Genomic DNA, 10,972 nt, shown 5'->3' on the forward strand with positions numbered 1-10,972 from the left:
CCTCATTTTTGAGCTCAAATCTTAGACCTTAATGAAGTCAGTTTCTTCAGAAATGAGGTTCTGCCTCAACAAAGTCAGGATTAATCCCAAAAAAATAAGGTCCTAAAAAGGTAACAAATACAAACACATACACACACGTGTTTTCAAACATTAGCCCTTAACTTAAATCACTTCCTCAAAAATGAGGTTCTGCCTCATTAGAACCAGGTTTTAGTCTCACTGAGGACCTACTTGTCCTGACAAAGTCAGTGTTTATGTCCAAAAAAAAAGGTCCTAAAAAGGTAACAAATACAAACACATACACACACGTTTTTCGAATATTAGACCTTAACTTAAATCAGTTTCTTTAGAAATGAGGTTCTTCCTCATTAGGACCAGGTTTTGGTCTCCATGTGGACTACGTTACCTGTTTTTGTGTGGATTACTGGTCCAAGCAGGATCACGGCAAACGGCAAAAGTAGCATCGTTAGCATCGTTAGCATCGCTTGTAGCCCGGCAACCATTTCAGAATCCCATGTCGAGGAGGAGGTTTCTCCGAGGTTTTTTCTGATTTTTTGGGAAATCAATGAGCTTGGAAATTCAAATTCCAAATCAAATTCAGTCCAAATGAAAAAAGACTGTCCATCCTCACTCCTGAGACACACAGCTGCTCATTTGATATGTGGTTTAAATATTTGCCTTGGGCGGTGCATTGACGCAGTACCCTAAAGGCATAAATGAGTAAAAAGTACTTTGGTAGAACCTGAAGTCACTTTTATTTATAACATTACTGAAGTAAAAGTCTTAAGGTATAAGACATTTACTGTATGACATGTAGTATTTATGTAAAGTAGGGTATAACTGTGTACTTTGTTTCATGTAAGGACTAATGCATCTTTAATGCTGCTTTGTTGTCCCCGGCGTCACATGACCTCACATGACCTCACATTAGCAGTCACGCCGTTACAGCCTCATTTCAATGTGAAGTGAAGGCTGATGGCAGACCGATATGTAAATGTTGAGCCAGCAGGGGCACATTCAGTGATTTGTGGGCCCCCAGGCTCACTCAGGAGTGGGGGCCTCCCTCTTATCATGCATTATTCGGGACTCCAGCGTGGTTAATGTTTGCTTTGTTTTCAGGAGAACCAGAAAGCCTTGGTTCAGGTTCAGGGAAATGTCCGACACTGTCAGAAGAGCCATGTCATACGGTGGCCTGGAAGTGCAAACTGTTATTACAGAACAAATTTACTAAAGTTTACATTCACAGTTTAATCAAGCTAACGCCGTAATCCGACTAAGACAGGTCGCTGTATCTCTCTTTAAGCTAGCACGTACTGAATCTGTTTCCTGTTGACCTTTAAGTCACAGTGAAACAAACAATGCCAAGTCCGACTCCGGTCCGACTCCAGTCCGACTAAGCGCATACATGCAGCAGTAATCAGACTATGAATCGCATTATCCCAGTCCCGCTAAGACTAGCTTGATTTTAGTCGGACTAGCGTACTGTATTTACATGATATTCAGAAAAACGATTGATTGTCTTAGTCTGACTAAAATTGGACTTCTAACGGCGTTTACCTTCCGCCATCTCTCTGGATCTGTGTGGAATCAGCGTTGTACGAAGAAAGACGCCGCCGCATTTTATACGTCGGCTCCTTCCACTACCAAGTCAAAGACTCCAAGTCCAGTCCGACTAAACGTACACATGCAGCAGTAATCAGACTATGAATCGCATTATCCGGGGTATGCTAGTCTCGCTAAGACTAGCTTGATTTTAGTCAGACTAACGTACTGTATTTACATGAAATTAAGAAAAGCGAATGATTGTCTTAGTCTGACTAAAATTGGACTTTTAACGGCGTTTACTTTCCGCCTTCTCTCTGGATCTGTGTGGAATCCGTGTTGTACGAAGAAAGATGGCGCCGTAATTTATACTTTCTACTACCATGTCAAAGACCGGGGAGGAGATTTCGGTGCATGCGCCAAATGCCAAGTCCAACTCTAGTCCGACTAAGCGTATACATACAGCAGTAATCGGACTATGAATCGCATTTTCCCGGGGTATGCTAGTCCCGCTAAAGACTAGCTTGATTATAGTCGGACTAGCGTATTTACATGACATTAAGAAAACCGATTGATTGCCTTAGTCTGACTAAAATTGGACTTTTAACAGCGTTTAACCGCCTGGATCTGCGCGGAATCCGTTAACGTACTCTGCCGTTAGCCTCGCTACGACTGTTTCGGCACAACTGTTTTGAATCGTCCGACATATACGTCTGTAGGGGTTGGATTCACTCAACTCCCTGGGTCAAGTTTATCGTTTATTAAATCAGAAATCCAATCAAAGTGGGACGTCTTAGACAGGCCGCTGTATCTCTCTTTAAGCTAGCGCGTATTGAATCCAGTCCGACTAAGAGTACACATGCAGCAGTAATCGGACTATGAATCGCATTATCCCGGGTATGCTAGTCCCGCTAAGACTAGCTTGATTTTAGTCAGACTAACGTACTGTATTTACATGACATTAAGAAAAGCGAATGATTGTCTTAGTCTGACTAAAATGTGACTTTTAACAGCGTTTTAACCGCCTGGATCTGCGCGGAATCCGGTAACGTACTCTGCCGTTAGCCTCGCTACGACTGTTTCGGCACAACCGTTTAGAATCGTCCGACATGTACGTCTGTAGAGGTTGAATTCACTCAACTCTCTGTGTCAAGTTTATCGTTTATTAAATCAAAGAAATCCAATCAAAGTTGGACGTCGTGGAATCGAAATGTGGGTTTTCTGCAGCGATGTGTCCACCTCCAGGCTTCGTTCCACTCGTTTTCTTGCTTTCTCCTCTTGACTCTCTCGCTCTGTCTGAATCTGTCATGCTCAAGTGGCGTTCACATCCTACTCCTGATGTGAGTGCTGATGAAACTCCTCCTCCTCTTCCTCCTCCTCCTCCTCCTCCTCCTCCTCCTCCTCCTCCTCCTCTTGGCTCAGGTGTCGCCTCAGCTCTCTCCCTTTGAACGTGGAGGTTTTTCGCCGTTTCTCATGGAGTGAATGCACGCATACATAAAAGCTCCAAGAGCCTGGTCGCACACCCACCGGTTAGGCTCCACCCCCTCTTTAGAGAAGTGCGGTCGTGTTACCCGAGGTCAAAGGTCATCGCCAATGAGCCACCGCATACAGTAGGCAGCTCTGTTCCGCTCGGGGCGGCCATTCGGGGGTCTTCTTCTGTGGAAAACACGGAGGGCCTCTTTGTGTTGTTTTGACACAATTACACGAGTGTTCCTGTGGCGACACACACACACACACACACACACACACCCACACGGACGAGATTCGTGTCGCTCTCTTCAGGTTACGTTTAATCGGAGCAGGCTTTATTTGGAAGCTTTTACGACCCAGATTTTTACGCTCAGAAAAAAAGACGCTCTGCACTTTACACAAGAGCCCCGATTAAAGCTGCAGTGTGTAACTTTTGGTTGTTTTGCAACCAAGCAAATAAGAAGGAAATGAACACAAATCTCCTTACTTTTTGTGGCTACATTTATATACTATATCGTTTAAGCACTATATACATATAAATATACATATATATATATATATATATATATATATACTAGAGGTGGGCACTAGGTTAACACGCGCTAACGCATGGCGCCGTTTCCTTGACGACTGACCGGAAAAATACGCGCGTGACCTCATGTTTACGTGCCGCGACACCGGAGTCCAGGCACCGTTTAGCTCCGTTAGCTCCATTAGCTGCATTAGCACCTTTAGCGCCGGTTAGCGCGCCTACAGTGGAACTAGAGCGGTCTGTTTATTAAAGGGAAAAAAAAAAGAGCAGCGCTACAAATAACCAGCGTACCTGTGTACTGCGCATGTGTGCCTCTGTTTTTAAAGTTTAGCGTTACTTTAGCGACTCGTTTTAACAATCGGGAGTCGCGTAAACATGACGTCGCACGCATATTTTTTACGGTCAGTCGTCATGGATACGTGACATACGTTAATGCATGACGCCGCTAACATGTTAACGTGCCCACCACTAATATATACACACATATATAGAGAGAGAGTATATATATATATATATATATACACATATACATACATATATACATGTGTATATATATACATTATACATATACATACATACATATGTATTTTTATATATGTATGTATGCATGTATATATTTGGAAACATACATACATATAAATATATATAAAAATACATACATATATATGTTTATTTGAGCAGGTGTACCTAATAAAGTGGCCACTTTATACTCCCCCACACACACACACACACACACACACACACACACAGTGGTCAGCTCTGAGCCTCTAATAAACAGCGTGGTAGCTTAGCGGCAAAATCTGCTGCAAAGACACACATCTTTAATCTGCCGCATGTTTGACTTTGCGGCGGTAATCTGGACCGTGACACATTACGAAATTAAAATATTGGACGCAATCGTCATCATCATTATTATTATTATTATTACTGCTGCACAACCTTCATCATGGAAGGGCTGTTTGGCTTTATCCATACAATCTTCTACGTCCGGATCAAATGAAATCCTCCCTATGATCCCCTATGATATATGTATATATATATATATATATATATATATATATATATATATATATATATATGTATGTATAAAAACAATTCCATTAGGAATTAGGGCAGCTGTGGCATAAACCTTACATTGGATGGCACTGTATATAAAAGCTTGATGTATTGTTATTATTCTATTCTATAGTGTGTTTCCTATTTTGATTTGATTATATATATTTTTTCCGTACACACTTTTTTATATATTTTTGGTTTATTGAATATAAATTTCAATTTCCAAGTACAAGTATGATGTACATAAAATAAAAAGATTTAATTAATTTACCAACCATCTCTTGGATATTATTAATCTACCAGCCCAAATTCATATCAGGTTCTACAAATATGGCTTTAAATGAGTTGCTATATTATATAATAATGTATAATATTTATTATATTGATATAAAAAAGTCAATGAAATTAGTTAACTTGTCTTTATATAAAGTGGTATTTCGTTCTTCTGGTTAAACCTTCATGTGAAACTCTTTATCGCCAAACCTGCAGTGTCGTGTAATAGACACCAGGTGGTGCTGACGTGCGGAGACGACGTCACTGTGACCTCACAAACATGGCGTCCGCCAGTAGCAGCAGAAGCAGCGGCGGCAGGTTAGCTTCCGCTGTCAAAAAAGTAGGAAGTTGTCTGTTTCAGTCGCTTTTTGTCGCACAGGCGGCGAAGTGTGGACGCAACATGGACACCGAGAGACCCGCAAAGGTTTGACCCGCGTTTGTGACGCAAACGACAGCGTAAATTACAGCGCAAACAGGGGGGAAACTGCGCGTCTTTCAGGGGATGTTGTGATGATTATTACAGTGCAACAGCTGTGTGATGATGTGAATTACTATGACTGTATGCTATACAACTACATATATGCTGTTAATATACTGCTACTACAAGTACACTCTCAATATAGTACTGTTATACTACAAGTACACGATTAAATATGTTGATATACTGCTAAACACTCTTCAATATACTGCTAAACTACAGATGTGCTGTTATATATGTTGTTTATATACTGCTAAACTACAAGTACACTCTTTAATATACTGCTAAACTACAGATGTTGTTTATACTGCTAAACTACAGATGTGCTGTTATATATGTTGTTTATATACTGCTAAACTACAGGTACACTCTTTAATATACTGTTAAACTACAGATGTACTGTTGTATATGTTGTTTATATACTGCTAAACTATAAGTACACTCTTTAAAATACTGTTAAACTACAGATATGCTGTTATATATGTTGTTTATATACTGCTAAACTATAAGTACACTCTTTAAAATACTGTTAAACTACAGATATGCTGTTATATATGTTATTTATATACGGTTAAACTACAAGTACACTGTTAAACTACAGACATGCTGTTAATATACTGCTAACCGACAGATATGCTGTTATATGTATTGTTTATATACTGCTAAACTACAAGTACACTCTTGAATATACCGTTTAACTACATATATTCTGTTTATATACTGCTATAGTACATGCTTATCCTGACAAACTACAGATACATGTATACTGTTAATATTCTGCTAAACTACAAGCATGTACTGCTAAACTACAGATAAACTACAGATATGATGTTATATATTGTTTATATACTGCTAAACTACAGGTACATGCTTATCCTGTCAAACTACTGTTAATATTCTGCTAAACTACAAGTACACTCTTAATATACTGTTAAATATATGCTGTTTGCATACTACTAAACTACAAGCGCACTCTTATATTTAAAACTACAGACATACTGTTTATATGATGTTAAACTACAGATGTTAAATTACAGAGATAGAGTTTTTTTACACAATTTAACCACCACTGTTATACACTGGTGAAAGTTAAACCACAGATATGTTTATATATCATTTATCTAAAGGTACAGCCTTAATGTAAAACTATTAAACTACAGATGTTGACTTACAGATAGACTGTTCTTACATAATTATTTATAACCCCAATTCCACCACTGTTGTTGTTTTAAACTGCAGACTATCCCTATAATAAATATGTTTTTTGTGTTAAACTACAGATGCACTGGTTATACACTGTTAAACTGCAGACATTGAAGTGCAGATGTACTGTTTTTTTGCGTAAATTACCCATTGTTATTGTGTTAAACTACAGACATCCTGTTAAAAAGTATGTGTTGTGTGCTCCACAGCTGGAGTTTGCCGTGCAGATGACATGTGACAGTTGTGCACAGAGGATCAGAGCTGCTCTGGAGGGTAAACCAGGTGAGGGAACACAAACATGACGATTAATCATAACAACTGTGTCTAAAAGACTTCCTTTTCTGCCTGTCACTGATAATGGAGAAACCATGCCCGGAACCATACGGTGGCAAAGCGCCAAAAGCGGACGTTGTCGTTCAGTTTCCCCCCCGTGTGTGTTTTTGCAGGAGTGAAGTCGTTCAGCGTCGACGTGAGCAGGGAGGAGGTGTTGGTGGAAAGCGCTCTGACCATCGCTCAGGTTCAGGCCCTGATCGAAAGCACCGGAAGCAGAGCCGTGTTAAAGGGCATCGGGGGATCAGAGCGAGGTGAGGAACGACTCTCTCTGGGAGTATAGCAAGGGGTTTTTGTTTTTCCCCCGTTGCCGCGCGTGATTCAGTTCGCGCCAAGCAAGGCTGAGCGGGCGGGTTTTGGAAGAAGCGCACGGAGCGAGTAAAGCAAGAAACCACGGCGTCAATGAGCTGTATGTGCATTCAAGGGATAGTTTGGACCTATTTTCCAACTCAGCCGGTGTGATGGAGACGTTTTCAAGAAGTTTCATTCAGTACTTCTAGTTGCCGAGTTCTTTTGTGCTATTGCTAATGCAAGTCACATGCTAGCATGGCATTAGAAACACTCATGCCGACTCCACAGTGCACCCGAGGCAAATCAATTGTAACGGCAGACTATCGATGTACATATCTGTGTTGATAGAATGTGTGAAATTAAACCAACCTTGCAATTTGAAGGATTTATGTCTCAGCAGCAGCTGCTGAGAAAGTAGTCCTTAAAAAATTCATGCGATGCGAGGTTAGTTTTGTTTCAAATATTATTCTATGAACACAGATATGTACATCGATAGTCTGCCGTTACAATTGATTTGCCTCGGGTGCACTGTGGAGTCGGTATGAGTGTTTCTAATGCCATGCTAGCAGGTACCATTGACTTGCGCTAGCCATAGCACCAGCGAACTCTGCAACTAGAAGAACTGAATGAAATTTCTTGAAAACGTCTCCAGACGTCTCCGTCGCACCGGCTGAGTTGGAAAATAGGTCTCATGTCCAAAATTCCAAACTATCCCTTCAAATACCCGTTAATTCCCATGGAATGTTTTTCAAATTTTGGAACCGCGGATATTTTAGATATGAAAACGAGACGTTTTGACGACGGCATCTTTGCGTTTCCTCCCCTCTCTCAGACTTGGGTACAGCCGTGGCCATGTTGGCCGGTGCAGGGAACATCCAGGGCGTGGTGCGTTTCCTGCAGTTGTCGACCGAGCGCTGTTTGATCGACGGAACCATCGACGGCTTGGAGCCCGGACTCCACGGCCTGCACGTTCACGCCCTGGGCGACCTCACGCAGGACTGCAACAGGTCGGACATTTGTCGGGGGGTAAAAAACGGACTGTTTTCGGGAACCAGAAAGTTTATTTTATTTCAGTTGGGATACATCTTTGGTAAAATTGCTTTGTCTCCATCCCTGCAGTTGTGGGGAGCACTTTAACCCCTTTGGAAGACAACACGGTGGTCCAGGAGACTCTGAAAGGGTACGAAACATAATCTGTGCTACGCAGGAAGCTTTACCTACGACACCTCGTTTATTTGAGGTTATAAGTTCCGAGCAAACTCGCTTTGTGGTGAAACTCAGTGCCAAATCATTCAGTGTGAGAGAAGCAAACAGTGAACAACTTTCAGTAAATAAACTTTCCCTAAGTAAATAAATACTCCCGTATAATTACTTTTGACAGAATCGCTCCCAAGGTGAAATAAAAGCCAAATTGAAGTAGTGATATAGCACTTTGACCCCTGGGGAGCCATTTTGAAGTGTTCTCCCTGACTGTTTCTATGTGGCTCTCACATGCAGTGTTGTTGTGCAGCATGCAGGTGATCTGGGAAATATCGTTGCCGAGGCAGATGGCAGAGCCTCATTTAGACTGGAAGACACTCAGCTAAAGGTAACTCTCACGCAGGCCCTCCGTCGTCCTCGGTGCAGTTAGAGAATAATTATGGTTTGGATGTCATATTTCAACACCTAGTATAGAAAACAACACCAGATGGAAGGTTTTTTTTTTGTTTACAAAATCCCTCGCTGCAGGTATGGGACGTGATTGGCCGGTCACTGGTGGTGGATGCGCAGGAGGACGACTTGGGCCGCGGCGCTCACCCTCTCTCCAAACAGACGGGAAACTCTGGCGAAAGGTGGGTCACTCGCAAGTAGAAGACGGAAGCTCATTTTAGGCCCCGTTATTTATACATAAATTCTTACTTAAAGACGCGGAAGCCTAGCGTCCACGCCCCGTCCACTGCTCCAATGACTCCAAGAAAAGCCGAGCTTCTGCGGAAGTGACGATTTTGTCGCATTTGGCCATCAGGCCCAATTATTTAAACATACATTTTTACTTAAATATGCGGAAGCCTAGCGTCCACTCCCCGCCCACTGCTCCAACGACTCCAAGAGAAGCCGAGCTTCTGCGGAAGTGACGATTTTGTCCATATTTGGCCATCAGGCCCATTTATTTATACATAAATTCTTACTTAAAGACGCGGAAGCCTAGCATTCATGCCCCGCCCACTGCTATATCGACTCCCAGAGACGCTGAGCTTCCGTGGAAGAAAGAATTTGTCCAACCAGCGCCAAGCTAACCAAAAAAAAATATTTTTTTAATGCGGAAGCTGCTACGAGAATACGAAAATCACGTAAGACGACCCGGCGTCTGTGATAAACAGCTAATTTTGCACGAACTAGTGATGCGTTCAAATCTAGTGCTAGTTTATTATTGAAAATGTACATACAACGCAGTACGTGTTTGACGACATTTTAGACATAGCTGAGCTTCCCGTGCTGTCTGGTTCCCACGGGTCCTTTTAAATTTAAACACCCTAGAAAGTTTTGAAAAATTGCGCTAAATAGACACGGGTCATTGAAAGTGCTTGGAATTTTGTGCAACAAAGAAGTTGAGTTAGTTTTTAGGTAACTGTCAACTACTAAGGTACATAGTAAACAAGGCCTACGCAGAACAAACGCTGAGTCATAAGCACTAGCGGTGTCCTGGACACTGTCCGCTGTCTGTCTCCGCCGATGACGTGAGATTCCACGCACAACAATGAGCGAGTAAAGTTAAGCAAGAGAGCAAATGACGACGTGATGCCGGGGAAGTTCAAATTCCTTGAATTTGATGTCAACCAAGGCGTGGGAGCCCTGTATCACAGTCTGTGGCTAGCTCGTCTTTATCGTTCTTCCGTTTCTTTTGGTTCACAGATTGGCCTGTGGGATCATCGCTCGATCCGCCGGCCTTTTCCAAAACCCCAAACAGATCTGTGCCTGTGACGGGGTCACGCTGTGGGAGGAGAGAGACCGGCCGATCGCCGGAACAGGACGAAGCAAGGCCAGCGCGGAGACACCGGCAGCAAATCTGTGAACGCTAACGGGCAGGAGTGGACATTTTTGTCCAGGAAGTCGGAGCACTTAGGGATGCATTTCCCACACTGAAGGACAATCAAAGTAAAAATGTGTCAATTTTCCTGAAAATCTTTGTCTCTTTGTGATGAAATCAAACGCACTAAAGCAGATTAAAACAGGCGTTGTTAAAGTCGCGTCTGATTAGTTTATCCAGTTTGCCTTTGACACAACAATCTCATCACCGTCAATATTGATGCGCTCTTAAGATCCCAGGTTTCCATTTTGGCCGCGTCCCGGTAAATAAATAAAGAGATAAATGCGCTGTAGTTTGCCGTTAAAGTGTCCGAGTTAATTACGCCGGCCCCTTAAGGAGCATCGCGGTTAAGACGGCTACATCCTGTTTCTCTCTCTCTCTCTTCCAGCAGCTCACTCACACCACTTTGAGGGCTGGTTCACCTGTTGATGTGTGGGGGGAAATCATTTATACAGTATTTATACAGTATTTTGGAGAAAAAGTCAACACAAAAATAGAAAAGTTCTTCCTTGTGTTGTGTCCCAAAACCCCTCCAAAATGGGTTCTTCTTCAGGTTATGGCCCAACCCTTTGCAGAAGTTCACGGGTTCTTCCTTAGGTTGTCCCTCAACAAAACATCATAGATCCTTCAGGTTATGTACTTACCCTCTGCAGAATGTCATGGCTTCTTCCTTAGGTTATGTACTAACGAATGAACTGGTTCTTCCTTAGGTTGTCCCTCAACAAAATGT

General features: G+C 42.2%; 1 protein-coding gene across 1 annotated transcript; it reads left to right on the forward strand.

Moving 5' to 3' along the window:
• Nucleotides 1-5,174: 5,174 nt before the first annotated feature.
• On the forward strand, nt 5,175-10,595 carry ccs (copper chaperone for superoxide dismutase). Its single transcript, XM_083885803.1, has 8 exons — nt 5,175-5,297; nt 6,764-6,836; nt 7,001-7,138; nt 8,008-8,182; nt 8,295-8,355; nt 8,686-8,763; nt 8,904-9,007; nt 10,068-10,595. Exons 1-8 carry the CDS (start codon nt 5,274-5,276, stop codon nt 10,225-10,227), a joined length of 813 nt encoding a protein of 270 aa, XP_083741929.1. The 5' UTR covers nt 5,175-5,273; the 3' UTR covers nt 10,228-10,595.
• Nucleotides 10,596-10,972: the final 377 nt, after the last annotated feature.

This window comes from Microchirus variegatus (genome assembly GCF_963457635.1).
Source record: "Microchirus variegatus genome assembly, chromosome: 2".
Classification (NCBI taxonomy): Eukaryota; Metazoa; Chordata; class Actinopteri; order Pleuronectiformes; family Soleidae; genus Microchirus; species Microchirus variegatus.

Coding starts and splice junctions, on each gene's coding strand:
- ccs (XM_083885803.1), top strand. CDS start 5,274: ATGGACACCGAGAGACCCGCAAAG. Junction 8,356..8,685: donor GTCCAGGAGACTCTGAAAGG/GTACGAAACATA, acceptor GTTGTTGTGCAG/CATGCAGGTGATCTGGGAAA. Junction 8,764..8,903: donor TGGAAGACACTCAGCTAAAG/GTAACTCTCACG, acceptor CCCTCGCTGCAG/GTATGGGACGTGATTGGCCG.